This window comes from Ambystoma mexicanum, chromosome 14 (assembly GCF_040938575.1).
Source record: "Ambystoma mexicanum isolate Mex_15411 chromosome 14, UKY_AmexF1_1, whole genome shotgun sequence".
In the NCBI taxonomy this organism is placed as follows: Eukaryota; Metazoa; Chordata; class Amphibia; order Caudata; family Ambystomatidae; genus Ambystoma; species Ambystoma mexicanum.
In genome coordinates this window covers 403,824,461-403,843,819 of record NC_090940.1, presented here as the reverse complement: position 1 = coordinate 403,843,819, position 19,359 = coordinate 403,824,461, and the positions used below count along the sequence as shown (strand labels likewise).

Here is a 19,359-nt window from a genome sequence, read left to right as displayed (position 1 = left end):
TCTGTAGAGGGGCGCTATACCCTACACTTCTGTAGAGGGGCGCTATACCCTACACTTCTGTAGAGGGGCACTATACCCTACACTTCTACGGAACACTTGTGTACGAGCGCGATAGAAATAAAATATCAATATCAACGCTAACCCTACTCTGTGGGACGCTATCCCTACAAGTCTGTTGGATGCTATCCCTTCACTTCTGCAGGAAGTTATCCCTACAAGTCTATAGGACGCTATACCTCCTCTTCTGCGGGACGCTATCCCTACACTTCTGTTGTGGGAAGCTATCCCTACACTTCTCTGGGTCGCAATTTCATTGGCGACAAGCTGGTCTTTCAAAGAAGAATCTATGCATGGAAAGCTGGTAAACCTGCTGCGGGGGTTGCAGGAAGAAGCAAAAGGACAACATTGCCCCTATAAGAAGTAAGACCCATCACCCAGGGTGGCAAAGGTGGAGTAAGATGGCCCAAAACGGCAGGATCAGCATTTAATAAGCAGCAAGGAGAGCTGAGTCCCGGGGGGCTGGAGAGGGAGCTCGGCCAGACGATGAAAGGAAAGGCTGAGCCCCAGCAATGAAAGAGAGGAAAGATGCTCACATAAGTTGGAAAGGGAAGCAGTCCACATGAACTGGAGGGAATGCTGTGTCAAAAGCGGTGTACAGTGTCATGTCAAGGGCTGAAGGGAGAAGCAGCACATGGGAGCTACTGGTGTTAAAGTAAATGGAAAATCGGCAGCGTGGTAAAGTTGATGTTTTGTGTTTTATGGAGTTGTGGCTTTGAAGAAACAAAACTATCTTTGAAAGTGTACCATGGCAGCACGTTATTGAACAAAATCGCTAGTTGTACCTCGTTCTACGCTGGCCATATATGAAGACAGTTAGTCACCAGGAGCTCTGTGATGCTCTGTGGTGCTCCGTTGCAAAGTTGTATCTGATGATGCCATAGTGCCTGCTGGGGGTGATGGCGGTCGAGTGGAGCGCAGCGCTCCCAACGCTCCGGAGTGAGGAACTTAAACGGCCTGGGTTACGCAGTAATGGCAGTAGGTTGGGAGACGTGCCCAGCGGTCGAGGAAAGGACTTGCCTGACAAGTCCAACGTGATGGTGTCACGTGATATTTTCAACCGGAAAGGAAACGGTCTCGACAGTCGATACACCACCTACTTCGCATTGGGGAATTGGAAAGTTCAATTCGCTCTGCGAGTACCAGGAGGAATAATTTCATAATTTGCTCGCGTCTATTGGATATGCAGGTTGGGCAATTACCTGCCAGAACTGTTTTGGAAAACCTAATTGGGTGCGGTTGGTGGTGATTGCACAGTGCAGATATAAGGAGATTGAACGAGAGGATCATCTTGTGGACTATGAGCTGCGGGCAAGACGTCAAGCGTCTCATGGTGTGAGAGGAAAGTATATTATATTGTGGCAAGATGTATTTGGCGAGATGTGGACAAACCTGATGCTTATCTCTGGTATTCTCTGTCAGAGATAAGTGTCATATTATATAATATTATACTATCTCTGGTATTCTTTGTTATTGGGGGCATGGATATCGGTATTTTGTGCCTGTCCGATCCCCTAATTGGTTGGTACTTTCTGGTATGGATCGGAAATGTTTTCTCTGGTATGGAAGGTCAACATTTTCATTTGAGGAACATATTTATTTGTGAGGGTGAATAATGACTTGTGTGGCCAAAGTGCAAAGCGAGTAGGAAGTACATGGAATGTTGTTGCAGGGGTTTGGACCGGGATGGGTGTGTTGTTGACAAATAGGTAGTGTGAGGTGACTAGAATCAACTGCTTGAGGATTTTCAGCATTTAGGTCGCTAAATTGCGACATGGACTTTTAGCAGTAAACAAATGTCGGGTGTGGTGCAAAGTGGGGATATACATGAGAAAGTATTTTTTTCTTCTTTGAGGCTTTGAAGGGGACGTTGCAAGGATACAACATGGACACTTAGGTACACAGACTACAAGTTCGGATTGGGGTGCTTAACAAAGGATGGTTTGAAGTACAAAATAATGTTCTAAAGTAGGCATCAACAAATGCAAATGTATGGTATACTGCAGCATGAATTTGTGGTAAAATGTAAAAGTTAAAAGTTGTATTTTTCTGTGTTTTAACATGGGAGTGAAGTTAGACTAGGAAATGCTTTTAGTTCGGCTGTTGAATGCGTGTGGAAGTAAATGCCATGAGGTTACTTTGGAGGTAGCGTCTCCATGTTGCTTGGTAAGCTTTGTGGGAGCGTGTGCCAGGTGTATGAGTTTGGTGTGCTGATGGTGTGTGAGTGCCTCTTCAGTACATAAGGCATTTGTAGGTTTAAGTTTCGTGCATGAGTTTGGTTATGCTGATGGTATATGTTTGCCAAGTCAGCATGTAAGGCATGTGTTGGGGAATGCTGGAATACTTAGTTTAGTTGAGCTGATGGTGTGAGTGCCAGGTCAGCAGGTAAGGTGTGTGTTGGTGCGTGCCATATTTATGAGTTTGGGTTGTGCTGATGGCGTGCGAGTGCCAGGCGTGTGCGTGTGTGTGTAATAGTCATGCGGGTTCACACATGTACTTTGGTCTTAGTGGTCTTGCACCACGTCCATTTGTCTTCTTGCACCAAACAGCTATGCTTAGTTGTACTGTGTTCATTTGCGACTCGTTCCATCTTCATCAGGGTCCAGAGTGTTCCAGTGACTTGTGTCGATGGATCCGGTGTGCCTGGCCAGTGCATCAGGTGTGTTGAGAGTGGAAGTTCACAGGTTTTGTGCATGCCCTGGTGATGCGAGTCGGTGTCAATGGGGTGTGTAGGAGTGAGTGGTGGTTTGTCCAGTAGTTTTTTGTGCGTGTTATGATAATGCAAAGAGGGGAGATGTGTTGTGTAGTACTGTGTTGTGTGTGATGTGCCAATGCAAAGGAGGGAGATGTGTTGTGTATGGCTTGCCTGGGCAACATGGAATGTTGTGATGTCACGTGGAGTGTTTATGCCCGAGTGTTGGAATGTATGGATGAAGGTTCTAGCCTGGTCAGTTGGTTAGCCCTCTGCCTTGGTGATGGGCCACCAGTGTTCTGATCCTATATGTAACTTAAGTAACTACTTGTAAAGATACCTGTGAATCTGGTAATAAAGCTAACAAGACATCTTAAGAAGGCTGGGAGCTGCCTCATTTCAGATATAATTATAGATGTAGTAGGATTGGTTCAAAATGACGTTCTATAATTAGAAGCGACCAAGAAGCAGCATTAAGTACAGACATTCTGGACACTCTTAGTAGATGACTACCAGATTGGAATGTGATTTCATGGCCAGAACAGATAAATGCATATAACTTGTCCAAGGTTGCAATACGCAGGCAATGTCAGGCTGTATTTTTTTTGTTGCTTAGTGTACTTACGAGAGGTTTTGTAGCATCATCTGCCTAGGTACCGGGATTGACTGATTGGATTTTGCATGGCGTTCTAAATATACCCCTTCAAAATAAACATTACATGATTTGTGAGGAACTGCATTCTGGGGTAATGTGCATTTTATTAATAACCCTTGGATTAAGGAGGACTACGTATTGCCTTAGTCACATGCGTATATTTCACCTTCAAGTCATGAAATGACACACTACTCATTACTTAAATGCCAAGGTGCCACTCGCATAGTTTGAGCAAATGCTGCACAAGTATATTCCTGTGACAATAACACTGAATGCACAGTCCATGTTACACCAATTGCATTTTTCCAATCAAGTACATAGCTTATCAAATGGTTCATATCTCGTACAGTTCAAGGACTCCTGTTGTAATGTTAAAATTGGAGAACCAACCCTGATCACTTAGGTACACAAGTTATATGTTGTGGGTTCATTTTTAATTCACCCAGGCCATCTCTGCAGTGGTCAAACAGATTGCATCACTCCTAGCCTCTGAAGATACAATCGAAGAGTCCATGCACTCTCCTCTCGACAGCTCACGATAAACAGGAATGAATACCGTTTTCTCTGCAGTCACTGTTTGTTACAAAAACCCTGCGAAAAGGCCCGACCACGCTCAATATGTCCATTAGAACACATTTGCCAACTGGTTCACTCTGTGGACTGCAGCTAATACTTGTACTTTCTCTCCTATTCAGCTTTAGACATTGAATCGTGAATGTTCACGACATGCAGCGCCTTGAAGCAACCAGTTTTCGGTTCAGAGCTGAACTATGCAGATGCCTGGAGTACCAGCAATGTCCGCAATTTCAAGTATATATTTAAATGCAACAAGTAAGGTGGTCATTTCTGAGCGAGAACCTTCATTCCCACAGTGTATATGTTTAATTATGTTAACGCCTGGGCCTGCCTGTCCTTAAGCGCTGGGACACCGCCTAGGGTATTTTAGACATGAATGATTGATGGCAAGGGGTCAATTGTCACAGCCTAGCAAGAGGTGGAGAGAAGGGGCTCGTAGCCACGCCTAAACCACAGGCAGTCACGACAGTATATATGCAATGCGTTTGTTAGATTCGGCTGTTGGTAGGCGTAGAGAGTAGTCGTGGAGTGGTTCACTATGGTGGTTTACTGCTTATTACTGCGGACGTTCGTTGTTTGCCTTCCATCTCACTTGGAGGAGGAGCTGCAGCCTGCCATCCTGAGGCCAAGACAATTAAACCATACTTGCCTTGCAGCGCAGAGAGTGGTTTACTGTGGTCTACTGGGGATGCACAGCTGCCCACTGATCACTCTCACCATCCTAATTCATCTGGGAAAGTCTGGTGAGTACCGTACACAAAAACTGTATATAATCATGAAATCAGGTTGCAGCATGAAATACAGCTTGCGTAGCGCTAGTTGTTGCACAGCGAAACGGCCACACAGGCCACTCGCGGGGCAATCTTAATGGTGCCCACTGTCCCAAGAAGGATAAGCAGGAGGGACCAGAGGCGGGCCAGAGTAAAATCACAGGTTTTTATGTCCCTGCAACCTCCACAGAAATTCAAACTCCCATGGTCCCACCGATAAATACCATTAACGAAAAGACTTAAGTGTGGGAGTTGGCACAGTCACTCTGTATCGATAGCAACATCGATAACAATTCACTGCTAAATGTATGCTTGTACTTATGCAGGAATTCGCTGGGTCAGGCCAACAGTGTTTTTAATTCTTCATCGAATTATGACAATATTATTGTCACTCTGTCGGCCAGCCCCCGGATCTCGAGCAGATGACATCTTCCTCGAGCTATTTCAGTTACGTGCACAGTGAGAGTGAAAGTGAACTGGACTCTGATACCTCTAAACCCCCTAACATTTCTGGTAGGGTTTCGACACCGGAGCCTCAATCACCACCATCTTCCTCCAATAATGCGGGAGTGGCCTCAATTGATGCACTTTTTATTCTCTGTTCGAGTATGGCTAAAGAACAACTCTAATTAAAACATGTGTTTGTGCGGTTTGTTGGTGCCATACTTTACTTGCGTGGAGAGATTTTAAAACAAAGTCTTCAAGTTGTAACAGCTGCTCCTCCTCCGAGTGACATGATAATGGCAGGTTAGTCAACTATTCCAGGGTGATGAGTATGCACAGCCTATGTTTATATCAGCGTGTTATAGAATGATTTCAATCCTGTTAAATTCGCTGTGTGCGGTGCAAACCACTTAAAAAGGTTCCCCTGTCTAGAGCACTCAAAATTTAGCAAAAAAAGACAAGACCTTGGCTACAAAACCAACGGTGTGGGATGCACTCCCATATACCACGTTGTGCTGTATAATATTCTAAATAATTGTCTAAAAAAAATATACATTAAAAGTGTTCAAAAGATATTGGACTCGATATTCTTTGATTGCGAGTCTTCAATGTGCAATTCAATATTCAATCGTAGTTGGCAAATGCATATCAGGGCCAATGCATTTCAGACAGAATTTGTCCTGGATCAGGGCCAGTATGATCTTTAAGCTAGATCCAATAATCATGATTCATTATCAGTAATTAGTCCATTTGCATGACCATAATCCACATAAGCATCGTTAGACCAGTATGCGTTATGGTAAGTATACATCCCAAGCAAAGACTGGAAAGTATAAAGACATAAGTAAAATATCGACATACAATGATATAATGTTGTTAGGTCACCAAGGGGTACGTTGTTGTGATGTTATGTTAGTAGAGGGCGAGAGAGAAAAAAGGTAACACATTATTGTTAGCTGGTCAACCTAATCTTATACTCATGAGCGATATCCTTGCCTAATTTTTGTCGATTGAGCTTGCTGGCTACTATGGCACTTACAAGTCTGGCCTAAGATCATCAAAGAAGCGCCAATCAATGGATTCCTGACACTTTTACTTCTTGACCTATCAAAACAAACACTTGCAAATGGGCCGCATGGAACACCCGAGGATATAATTTGTTCACGTCAAGACCTGAAGGCTTGGCATTGCTGGCAACTAATGATTTCTTTTCTCCTACAGGAGACCTGGCTTACTGTAAAATGTTCTATTGATGGCTTTAACATCACTTGCAACCCTGCCTCCCATAGATTGAGGAGCCGACAGATGGGCGGCCTGGCAATGGGGGCTCAAAACCCATGTTACCAACAATGTTTCGCCTCATTTTATCTGCCATTGTTGACATCCCAGACTTATCGCCACATCTCGATTATAAACATATGAACCTCTGAGATCAGAATTTACCCTTCGAAATAGGGATACAAATGTGGCAATATTGCAATGTTTGTATTATTAGTATCCTGGTAGCAGGTAATAGTGGCAGGCGATTTCAATGAGTAGATGGTGCCCATATTGCAAAGAGGTAAAATAATGGGCAAAGGTAATGACGCACTTAGCCAGGATACAGTTTATTTTGCACCTAGTTACAAGTTGTCTGGCTGGGGCGTCTGTTTGGAGGCACATTATTGTATGTGCCCTAATGCCCGGGCGTCTGGAGGTGTCCAATTTAAAACGACCTGGTCTAATGGCTAAACACATATCTGCCTGGACTACGTTGGGCAGATAGTAGTGCCATCTCCTACATTTCCACCTTACTTAGTGATCATGTGCTCTTGAGTTGGTCTTTTCATCTGGGAGACAATCACAAATCCAGACAAAATAAGAGCATACAATGGTGTCACTGTACCCAACCAAGGTAATTGTCTAATGTGGTCAGTTGCAAATATGGCAAAATTGAATACATGTCTGTTTAGGCAAGGAGTGGATGAAAACTTGCTAATTCATCACAACTGGGACATGCAAAAGACCATGCAATCTTTATTCGCTTCTACTAAACACTGCTGTTAAAACAGCAGTGCTGTGAAGGCAGAGGCCCTTTCGATGTACTAATCCACAATAGGAAAAAGCAATATTGTAAGGACAGAGTGGAGGTTAATAGGACAAAGGGCATGCCTGACATTGAAAAGAGTGCTGCATTAACAACAGTATATACCAAATATAAAAATTGGCTTCAGCATCATAGGCACTCCCTACATAGCACCAATTGGAAATTCATATTTAAGCAATTGCACACAAATGACAATAAAAGGTTCTGGTCCTATTACCAACGCTATTTCTATGGACAAATAAATCAAGACACAGTTTGGCTCACGTACATATCCTCATATTCTGAGGAAACCTCGATGTGCCGAACGATGACCGTTTTAAACAAAAGTTCATCAATCCCAGACTTTGATGCTGAGGACATAAGAGGGATTATTGTTGAACTACGGTCCTCTATAGCCCCTGGACCTGATCTAGTCCCCGATATTGTGTACAACTCAAACCCAGATTACTGGGCAGGAATACTGGAACGCTGGTTGAAATATATCTGTGCTAAGCATCCCTAGTAGTTGGAGTGAGTCTGTATTGGTGCCGGTGCACAAAAAAGGTAACATGTCGGAAACCTCCAACTGCACATTGCTGGCGATGCTGGATATCAGTTCCAAGATTTTTGTCTCAGAACTTCTGAAAAAACTGAATAACTGGGATGAAATTTGTGGCCGTCGCAAAAAAGTTCATGAAGGCTTAATAAAGACCCACAGCACATTACAATATCTCGCTACAGAGGCCCTGGTGAACAAGCAGAAATTATATTTAGGCCATAAGCCCCGAGTCTGCAGGCCATTACCGCATAAGGCAATGCCCCCGGGGCCTGAGCGTAGCCCAGGGGCTTTCCCTTATGCAGTAATGGTCTGCAGGCGATGGGCCGATTGCCATTAGTACCCCAGCCTTTTGGACCGGGTACTAAAGGGATTTTTTTCTCTATGCCGAAAAGCTCTGGCGTTTCGGAACAAACAAAAATGTCAAAAAAGGGCCGCCAAGGAAGGGAAAACGAAGTCAGTTTTCCCTTTCCATGGCAGCCATTGAAAATAAGTGAAAAAAGTAAACAAACAAAATGGACACCATGGTAAGGGGTAAGGGACTACATGTAGTCCCTTCTCCCTTTCCAATGGCGGGCATTAAAAAAAAATAATAATAATAATAATAATGCCCACCATGGAAAGGAGAAGGGTTCTTCCTTTCCAGGACGGCCTGTTGCAGAACGGGAGCGGACGCGCTGGGGACGCAGGTGTTCCCAGCACGACCGCTCTCGAAATAGACAAAAAAGAAGGTAAATGCAGGGGGCGGGGAGGGAATTCAGTGGATGGGGGAAGGGAGTGAGAGACTTAAGCGATTCCCCAGCGAGGGGAGATGGCGGCCACCGGCCGGGAGGCGGCTCAGGGCAGCAGGATTACTGTGTGGCAACGCCCGCATTCTGAGCCTCCCCATTGGCTGTGAGGCCACCACACTCCCCTCGCCGGGTACTAAATATGTTTTGTGGACTTCACCAAGGCCTCGGATACAGTCTCCCAGCCTTTGCTGTGGTCTACATTACAAAAGTGGGGTCTGGATTCTATGCTTCTCCATTTTATTATGGCCCTATATGAAGGCACTACAGTTGCTATATGTCTAAACCAAGAGGGAGACGTTTCAACTCGGGTTGGAACTAACGTTGGTCTGAAACAGGGGTGCGTTTTAGCAGCACTGTTATTCAATCTATACGTTTCTGACCTAGATGAGTCTTAGGAGAGATTTGCAATTTTCCACCTCGTATTGAAATTCAGCTCATTTCATTGTTAATGTAAGCTGAGGATACCGTGCTTATGGACTCCACACAGATTTGGCGGCAACGTTCCATCAATGCCTTGGAGAATTATGCATCCACCAACCACTTAACGGTCAACATTAATAAAACTAAGGTTATGGTGATCGGTGGTAGAAATAATGCTGAAAATACATTCATCTGGAACCTCGACATTTCTATTTTGGAAGTAGTGGACAGATATATATATATCTTGTACGTGGTATTTGTATTTATTGTTTTATATAGCGCCTTAATCCAAGCCGCTTTACAATGAACAACAAAATATACAATACACATGGAACAGTAGAAGCAATAATGGTAAACATGAGTCAAACCAGAAAATCAGCATGTAGAACAATTAACATATGAGAAAGAAGAGGAGAGGAGGAGGGGTTGGGAAAGAGGGAGGGGGAGAGAGAGTAGTGAGTAAAGTGAGTAGTAGAAAGAAGGGAGATTTATAAGAGAAGGGGAAGATAAAGAGAACACAGAGAAGGGTACAAGAAAGAGGGAAAGAAGTGTGAGAGGGAGAAGAGGATCAGGGAGGGGAATGAAGAAGAGGAGATTTCAGTGAGGAGCGGAAGGAAGAATAGGAAGGGGGGGGACGGATAGAGAAAAGTAGGGAGTTCCAGTGTAAGGGGGCAAGGAGCTGAAAGGAACAGAAACGAGAAGAGGCACAAGGGGGTGGGGGAGCTGAAAGTAAGAAGAGGTCAGCAGAACGAAGGGAGCGAGAGGGGGTGTAAAATAAGAGAAGAGGTAAGGTGGAGCAAAGTCGTGAAGAGATTTAAAGACCAGACAAAGGAAGTGAAATTTAAATTGGGAATGGAAAGGAAGCCATCCTAGCTGAGAAAGTGAGTTGGAAATGGAGTCATGAGGAGAGAGAAGACAGAGGGTGTGGATGGCAGAGTGATAAAGGGATTTGAGGAGGGCAAGGTGGGAAGCGGGGAGACCAAAGAAGAGAGAAGAACAATAGAAAAGATGAGGGAGGAGATTAAAAGTTTGGTAGCATGGAAGGTGAGAGTGGAACAAACTTTACGGATGTTAAAAAGATGATAGCGACATGCCCGAGAGGTGAGGCAGATATGAGTAAAGGAGAGGCAAGAGTCAAAATAAATGCCAAGATTACGAGCATGGTTAGAAATAGGGAGAATAGAAGGAGGAAATTGAATAGAAGGAGGGGGGGAAGAGGGAGGAGGAAGTGTAATATTAGCTAGAAAGAATAGAGCAAGAGCAAAATGATGCGGAAATGGGACAGTGATAAAACTATTTTTGGCTGGATATGGACAAACAATATTGAAGGCCTACTGACCATCTACACCACCAGTATGGACTCGAATCGCTTGCTGAAATGCATGTAGGTTGGCTGGACAATTTGGAGGGGGAGAGCCTTAGGTCCATTCTTGGGGCCCGAGTGCTGTACCAGTGGAGGCCCTCCGCTGTGAATTGGAATACAATCGTTGCGGTCTAACTGGTGCTTAATAAGGTGTAAATTGTATCTTTCATGAACTACCCCCTCCATTAATAGCTTCACTCTTATGGGTTTACTTTCATCATGGTATCAAGCCACATGATTAAATCCATTTATGTCTGCATTAAAAATACTGCATGTACACATTTCGATAATATAGATCTGACACTGACTTAACATCAGCTGCTGATAATATAGTTCCAGATATGTCGAGTAAATTGAAGCAGAAGACACAGGTCTGGGATAGGGCACATAACATCTGCTATCTACATGGTAAAAAAAGATATTTTGAAAATATTCGACAGGGTTTTAGTATTAATAAACCCTGTCCCTATCTCATCTAACTCTGCAAAAAATTGATCTTAGTAGAATTATGAGCCATCTTCAATTAGGTATTTCACCAACTCATTAGTATGTGGGTGGATGGTCTAATATCCCCTAAGCTGAAAGGTCATGGTGACTACGCTATAAAGCGATTGAGACATCATGCCACATATTGACTCAATGCGCTAACCTTAAAATGCATTATTAAAAAGGATATCCATGCTTTGTTTCATGTATATCATGTGAGCGAAGACTAATTTTGGAACACATCTACAGGGGCCATTTCACTGGTGATTACCAGTGCCGGATACCATATTTGGAATGAAGCAGGGAAACTGGTAGAAGATTGCCTTAATGTTTAGTCCAAATTGGCTAACAAATTGATTTCACAGTCTTCATTCACCCCGCACACCCCTGAGCTTAGTGCAATAGCATAGGCCATTCAGTATAAATTGGTTTCAATTAATTTTATGGTGATCTTATGGTTAATATGGTTGGCCGAGTGCATAGTGAGCATGTATACTATGCTGTGAAGTGATGTGATGTGATTTTTACTTTTGCGAAGATCGATAAACTGCTGATGTAATACATATTTTAGCAACGTTTTATTATATTTAAAGGGGAGTGTAATGAATTAGAAATATGTATGTGTCTTTCTTTTTAATGGTGCCTAAAATTTATGTTAACAAATGCACAATAAAAAATACATTTAAAAAAAAAGACTGCCAAACAGAACAAGTTTTGTATATAAACCACTTACAGATTAGCTATAGAGGAACGACCCTTAAGAATGGTGCACGCCATGCAGGGGATTGTATTATGTGATAGCCAAGTGGATACAGTTAATGTTTCCACGAAGTACAAAAACAGATCCAAGTGCAGCACCACCCCCTCAATCCCACCAGGGAAAAAAAAACATGCATTGTTAAATCCCTACTTTAAGCCGAGGTAGAGTAGTTTAAAATGAGCTTCTCCTCAATTATTTAGCAGATGAAAATACGCGCCCGGTGCACGGGGTTTCATGGCATAACGATCCAGTGCATGCTTTTTCACTAAGGTGGCCACACTATTTTTCAGAATCTAGCAAACCCAAAAAAAGTTTTTTTTAAAAAAGAAGGGTTCAGATCTTAGATATTTAAGTTCCATCTACAGACATGGTTGAAGTACCCCTCCCCTTCTTTGTCCCACACTTGCCTTGCTTAAAAGCAATTAACATGGCATATTATGTTATTCAGTATTGACAGGAGAAAGCAAACACATTTAATGCACTACATGACAACAAACACTGCACGAAAGGAAGGGATTGATGTTCAGAATCCGTAATCTCTGCTGGAACACTTTAATTAAGGGATGATAAATACAAAACCAAATATTGAATTAAAACAAATGTTATGCTTTTGCAATAGATTGACTGACATGGAGTCTGCCATGGAGTCGTCTAACCAACCTGCTAAGTGCTGCTTTCCTGGTGCGTTGTGCAATTGTGAACCGTAGACCGGAATTTTAGATCTGTCCATCTCAGCACACTCCATGCAGTCCCTAAAATGAAAATAAAATGTCACAGCACGACAAAAAAATGAGCTACATACACTCAGGGGTATACAGTCGCACTTTGTCACATTAGGTTTCATAACGTCACCTCGCTGCCAGCACGCCTAGCCATCACGTCCTCACTTCCCAAAGCCCATTGATATACACATCAAGTCAGTAAACGATACTGATCTAGCACAGGCACATTCATCACCGAGATCCAACACAGAGGGCAATGATTGTACTGGGGCTCAGAATTTAGAGTGATAAATGAGAAATGTGCTGGGTCCATGGGGATAAATCGAGGGAGCAAGTGACTTTTCATGCCTGGGAGTAGCTCTTTTAAACGTGCTGCTGGCCACTGTCTAGTAGGAAATGGGGTGCTGTATGCATGTGGAGAGGTGAGGCGACTACTAGAATGCAAATTGAAATAGTTACTCTTGAAATACCATTCTCTTAGGATGTCTCTGTGTTGCAAAAGGTCAATGTGCATACTTGCGACTAACCCACCTAAGATTCTCCGCAGGGCTAATTGAGTGATTGATGTTACAGCCATTTTATCTGCACATCCAAATCCTGTGGCTGTCCGAATTGGGGGCAAGAAGGAGAGCGGGCGAGAAGGGAAGCACGAGAGAGAAACCCACGGAGCCCCAAGATTGGCATACATTTGAAACATATGGGTATATGTGGAATCGGAGGCTTCAAGTACACAAAAAGGTGGTCAGGAAGCCGTTTATCCAGGTTAAATTGGGGTGCCTTCTCTGGGTGATCTCACTGTTAAGTGTGGCAAGGCACGTGGGGCCAGGCTCTGAATGCCATAATATGAATGTAGTGCAATTCTTACTCCTGTCCTAGTTATCACAGATGGATCTCCTACATCTCTTAAGGTCAAGCAATATTAAAAGCCGTAAGGTGGCAGTGGAATACTGCGCATCCACTAAACATGAGAGGGCGACTTAAGCCGTGGTCCGCAATCCTACTGCAGCCAGAATGAAAAAGCACCTTGGCCACCTCGATTTTTGGACCTTCCTAAGAATAGGAGAGCTGTGAAAAAGGGATATGTGGGTTGTGTATTGGAATTTGTTTACTCATATTTGAGGTGCATATTTCTATGATGGCATCTTATTGTGTCAGTGTAATAACAATCGGTAAACAAAGTGATGAAAGATAGCTAGAGAGAGCGGTATGAAGAGGGGCGTATGGGAGGCAGAATAACAAAGTTACTCATTGTAGGGACTACCTTACTCTTAGTCAATAGTCCCCTTACCTCTATACTTTTGGGACATTCTGTCCACTGCGACAGGACCGGGGCACTTTGAAACATCAAAAACGACTTTTTGTCCTTTTATTTTCACGTGGGGCACCACACGTGGCTGTAGCTCCGCCTTCCTAAGCTCCATCCCACGTATCGCCCTTCTGTCCTTTTCTATTGCCAAAGTTGAAGGGCCATTAGCAAATAGAGGAAACTTTTTAGACGGGAAGGCGGCGGGAGTGCGTGCGTATGGAGGAAGGGACTATGGACTAAGAATAAGGTAGTCACTACAGGGAGTGCCTTTGTTCTACTCCTACATCCTGTGCCCTTTTGGGAGACTCCCAAACACTAGCCATAGAAACGAGAAGATGGAAATGTCCCTTACTGGAACAGATTTTTAATAACTGCGGCCATACTGGGCATCAGCCCGGAAGCTCAAGTCAAGACAATAGTGTATACAAAAAGCTGAGGGAGAAGCCCACGCAGCCTTTGTTGTGGACTCCCAAGGGACATATTTCTGCAAGGCAACAGCGGCCGCTTTGCCACGGACCAACTGTGCATGAACGCCCTTTGGGGGCTGAATGCTTGAACTGTGTAAGCCTCTTAGTTAGAGAAAGCGATCCATTGAGAAATTGAAGCTGGTTTCCTTTTTGGGTGCCCAAAAGTAGCAAAGTTGCGGGGAACTTCTGAAATCTTTGAAGATAAAACTTCAGAGCTCTGACACCCAGGCTATGGAGCACCATTTCCGCATCCGAAACTGGGTTAGGAAAGAAAACCGGAGAGGGAGATTGACTGGTTTATGTGAAACTCAGAGAACATTTTTGGAAAGAAAGGAAGGATGAGTGTGGAGCACAACCTTATCTTTGTGGAAGGGCAAGAACAGGTGTTCGACAGAGGTTGGAGCTCGCTTATTCTTCTCGCAGATGTTATTGGAATTAAGGCGGCCACTTTCCAGGAGAGAAACTTGATCTTCGTAGTGGCCAGTGGTTCAAACGGCTTGCGACAGAGGCAAGGACCATGTTTAAATCACTTTTTGGGTGAGGAGGCCTGACCGGCAGAAAGAGGTGAAGGAGACCTGCAAAATGCTTCTCGATTACTGGGTTTGTTATAGAAGAGCAATTATATAAAGAAAGATAAGCTGCAATGGGTGACAGATGAGTTCTGCGCAACAAGACGGGGATGCCGGAGGCTGCAAGGTCTGAAATAAAAGATAAGGTACAGTCAATAGAAGCATGTCGAGGATCAAGCTGTTTAGCAAGACACCAATGAGAAAAACAAAGCCATTTACTTTTGTACTGCGCTCTTGTAGAAGGCTTACGTGCCGACTGGATTTTGCGCATATTATCCTCCGTAAGGTTAAACTGCGCTTAGGACTTGAACTCAGACACCCGGCTGCCAAGTTGAAGGATTGTGGGGAGAAGTGCCACACTTGGTGATTGCTTTGGTGCAGGAGATTGGGGATCTACAGTCTCCTGATTGGGTAGCATATTGATAGACGCTGAAGCTCTGAGAACCAGAACCTGGCTGGCCCCCAAGGAGCTATAAACAAGAAAGTACAGTTGGAGGCACTGTTAAGCTTCCAGAGTGATTGGTGAATCAACGGCAGAGGAGGAAAGGCATAAGACTGCCAGTTTCTTGTTGGTTGCCATGGCAAAGAGGTCCACCCATGGCGTGTCCCACAGCTGGAGAAGTTTAGCAAGAAGTTTGCTGTTGATTTACCATTCGTAGTTTGCCATAGACTGGCGAATAAGGGAATCAACCGCAACATTGTTCCATCCCGGAATGTGGCTTGTAGCCAGACACTACTGTTGGACTACCCAATTCCAAATTTGGATGGCTAGATCCACCAGAGGAGCAGCCCTGGTGCCCGCCTGTTCGTTCATGTAGAACATAGTCACAGAATAGTCCGTGCATATTCACACTATCTTGTCAATGATGCAAGGCCGGAAAGCTTTCGATGCCAGGAAAATTGCCAAAAGTTACAGGTAGTTGATATGAGAAATCCTGCCTAGGGGTGTCCACAAATCAAATACTTCTAGATGACCCAACATAACCCCCAACCCAGAAGGGAGGAGTTCGTTGTGATTGTGACCTGAGGTGAAGACTCCTGGAAGGAGGTTCCCACTGAGAGGTTTCTGAGGTTGCCCACCACTGAAGATCTGACCTTATTGAAGATGGTATCGAAGATGGTATCAGTATCCTTTTCGAGTCCGGGTCTAATGCTTTTGACAAACAATTCTGTAGCGCTAGCTGTGCATGCCAACACATGAGGCCTAGGAGTCTTTGGAACCACCAGGATGACCTGTGGGAGGAGTTTAGAAACAGATGGCACATGGTTGACACCGGAAACCTAGGAACATCACATCCTGGGCCACCATCACAGAAGATTTATGCCAGTTTACCGACAGCCCCAGTCGGAACAGAAGCTGGAGAAGAGACTAAAGATTGACTGCCGCAGTTTTGGGACAAGGACTCTAATCGTCTAAGTATGGATAGATATGAACTCCCTGCAGCCTGAAGTACGCAGCAATGACCGCCATGATCTTCGTAATGACACATGGTGCTGAACTGAGACCAAATGGTAGCACTCGATATTGGAAATGTTCCGTTCCCATGGAAAAACCAAAAGGTATTTCCGATGTGGGGCCCAAATTAGGATGTGCATATAAGTGTCCTGGAGATCCCCCACACTGAGCCAATCGCCCTTCCGGAGAGAGGACCTTATCTGGCCAGGCGTGATCATCTTGAATTTTTTGGGGGACTGAAAAGGTTAAAGCTGGCAAGGGCTAGGATAGTGCGCAGGCCAGCCTGGTTGTGTTTGGGCACTGTAAACAGACTGGAGTAATAGCCATCCCCCTGCTCCCTCAAGGGAACAGGTTCCACCGCCTTGAGGTTCAAGAGATTTTGTACCTCGGCTCTGAGGGAGGGAGACCCAGTCTGCGAAGAGGAGGGTGAGATGATGGAGTATGAGGAAGGGGAAACTCATCTGTCTTCTGTTATGGTCTTCCATGCTTCCAGATGAGACTATATATGTCCTCCCACCAGAGTCTCGTGTGACTGATGGAAAACAACTGGATGATTTATCGGGGGCGTAAGACTCTTGTCTTTGATGCTTGCGGCAAGGCCCACTAGAGGAGCCTTCTGCTTGACGCTCTAGGAAAACCTCAAAACCATGAAAAGGATCTTGTTCGAGTCCCCGACCTTTTTGTATAGGCTGCTTCAGCTGGAGGCTGCTTTGCTAGGACTGATAAAGATTTAGCTGTCAATGTGCTTGCTTTCATCTTGTTGAGTTCCTCGTCGGTGGAGGAGTGGAAAAGCTCTTTCCCTTCAAAAGGGAAGGTTGAGTACTTGGTCTTCAACCTCCTTTGAGAACTTCCTAGCATGAAGCCATGCCTGGCGGGAAATATCGATTCCGACCATAAGGCCCTGAGCGGATGTGTCCACATGATGGGCCACTGCCTCGAACAGGTCCTGAGCCAGAACCTTGGCGTCAGATAGGCCCTCTAAAATCTTCTAGCCTGTCCTGTTGGATACAATCTTGAAACTCTGAAGGCTCTCTCCACAGCTTGAGGTTGGCAGCCGCTAAAATGTCTTCAGTGTTAGCCCGACGCAGCTGAACACCTGCATTCAAAAAACCTTTCCTGAAGCCTCACAGAAGTTTGTCCTCCTTGGAGGAGACCTTTGAGGCAGCCATGCAGGAGGTTAAAGGCTGCTGCTACTACCATTGGAGGAAGAGGCAGGCTGTCAAGGGTATGTCCTCCAATGCGTGGAGCTTATAGCGAGCGTCAATCTTTTTATTTATATGCTGCCCAGAAATTAGGCTTTTCCCAGACCTTATGGCTTCAGCAAAGAAGGCTTTTTGAAGGAAAAGGCCTTTGCGCTCTTGTGATTTAAGGGTTAGCGCTCCTGAGAGAATGTGTTCTTGTTGAGCTGGAGGCTCGGAGATTGGAATTTCTAGCAACGCCATCATATACAAAACCTGGTCATTAAAAGCTCTGATGGATTGGGGTGGGCCTTCACTATCCTGGTCCGCGTGCTCCTCCGTGCTCCTCCTCCTGTTGTGGCGGGAACCGAAGGTTGAACCGCAGCACGCGATACCTCAGACACCTTGGGCATAGCCATTTGTACCACTGGCGCCGGAAGAACCAGCGAAAGCGGAGGCAATGGTGGCAGTGTAGGAGGAGGCACTGCCCGAATCTGCTGAGGAGGAGGAGGAGATGGTGGGTGGGGAGCAGGCTGCTGCTCGAAGGACTTAGGATATATATCTTTGAACAGATCCTTAAAGTAAGCCTTCATTGGGTAAGAGTGCACGGGGGCCTGGAATTTGCCAAAGGTCTTGGCAGAGGAGTGGGTAGATGTTGCTCTGGAGGGGTATATCCCCAAGATTGCATTGCGGGAGGTTGCCAAGATGCGCCCCCTCCCCCCTGTGAAAAAGCGTCCATTCTGTGTTAGCCAAAGCTAACTCATTCAAAACCCATTAGAAACTCACTTTCGAATTACATTTCATTATTTTGCTCACTTGGTGGATTTTCATTTTACATACAGGAAATGATTGCAGCATGAAAGGCTGGCAGACGTGTCTCTGCGAGGAATGCTTAGCTGAATGTTTCTGCCAGCTTCAAGACTTGAACCGGCAGACACAAACACACATCACTAATGGTTTTTGGCTTCCTGGCTCATGCTTTCCAGAAAGCTAATTTCGCGCCAATGTTTAGGGCGATGTGCCACGCGCATTCTAAAAATACAGAATGAAGCAGAATAAAGCAAACTGCCGAAATGCAGAATGACCTTTCAGTCAAAGACAATAGATAAACTATGTGAAGAATGGCTCCTCGCCCCTTGCACTAGATACAGGGTAAACCGTGCTGCTCCGAGATCAGTAAATTGTACAGACATGACGTGGGGTGAAGCTCCACGTCTTTTCGGGGGAAGAATGCACATGTTATGTAGGATGTAAATTATCTGCAGTGCAACAACCAATTCTAAAAATATGTAATTAAGGTGGACTGCCCGACATGTAAATTGCTCTACTTCTCTGACTGCCCGCAGGTATAGCTGAACCTGAGACTGCTTAAGCGAAAATAAACTCTCGTTACATGTTTGGATCATGACTGGTGCGCTTTATTTATTTGCAGTAACTCAGATTGAGATTAACAAATGGCGCACAACATGGGGATGCTTCTGATGATGACCCATTGCTTTTCGAGAACGGAGTGGACGGACTTGGACCAGTGAGTACGGGGGTCTCCTGCCAGGAGACAGTGTTTCTCGCAGTCTGCTACTTGTGATCTGCGTCCGTTGCTTCGCCCAGAGGTCATCGTGGCAAGAGTACCGGACCATATGCAGAGCAACTTTGTTTTTGCTTTTGGGAGATCACCAGCCATGATTCTTTGATGGGGGATTCATTTAGTTTGAATCAGGTGAGTTTGTTTCAGGCTTTTTGGATGAAAAACATTTTTTGCAAAATATTTTGTTTTTTAACTAAAAATAAAAAAATGCCTGGTTGTAGTAAAATGAGGATTTTTTGGTCAGTGCTGTGTTGCAATAAGAGACAGCAAAATGGTTTAGAACATAGTCATCCGGCATCGTCGGAGGGTTCACCTGCATACAAAATATGTTAAATATGGGTTAGGAGTGATAGTGTTCAACAGTATTTGGCGCCGCCAGAACAGACATGTGGAGGAACTTCAATGGCCTTAACTGGGAAGTTATGTAATATCTATAATACA

General features: G+C 44.7%; 1 protein-coding gene across 3 annotated transcripts in view; it reads right to left on the bottom strand.

Moving 5' to 3' along the window:
* KNSTRN (kinetochore localized astrin (SPAG5) binding protein) overlaps nucleotides 1-19,359 on the bottom strand; it is a 566,595-nt gene that overhangs the window by 392,467 nt on the left and 154,769 nt on the right. For all 3 annotated transcript variants that reach the window (XM_069637536.1, XM_069637534.1, XM_069637535.1), the window contains exon 2: nucleotides 12,296-12,387. In XM_069637536.1, coding sequence (XP_069493637.1) covers nucleotides 12,296-12,380 — 85 coding nt within the window. In that variant the 5' untranslated portion in view covers nucleotides 12,381-12,387. The remainder of the gene's footprint in view (nucleotides 1-12,295; nucleotides 12,388-19,359) is intronic.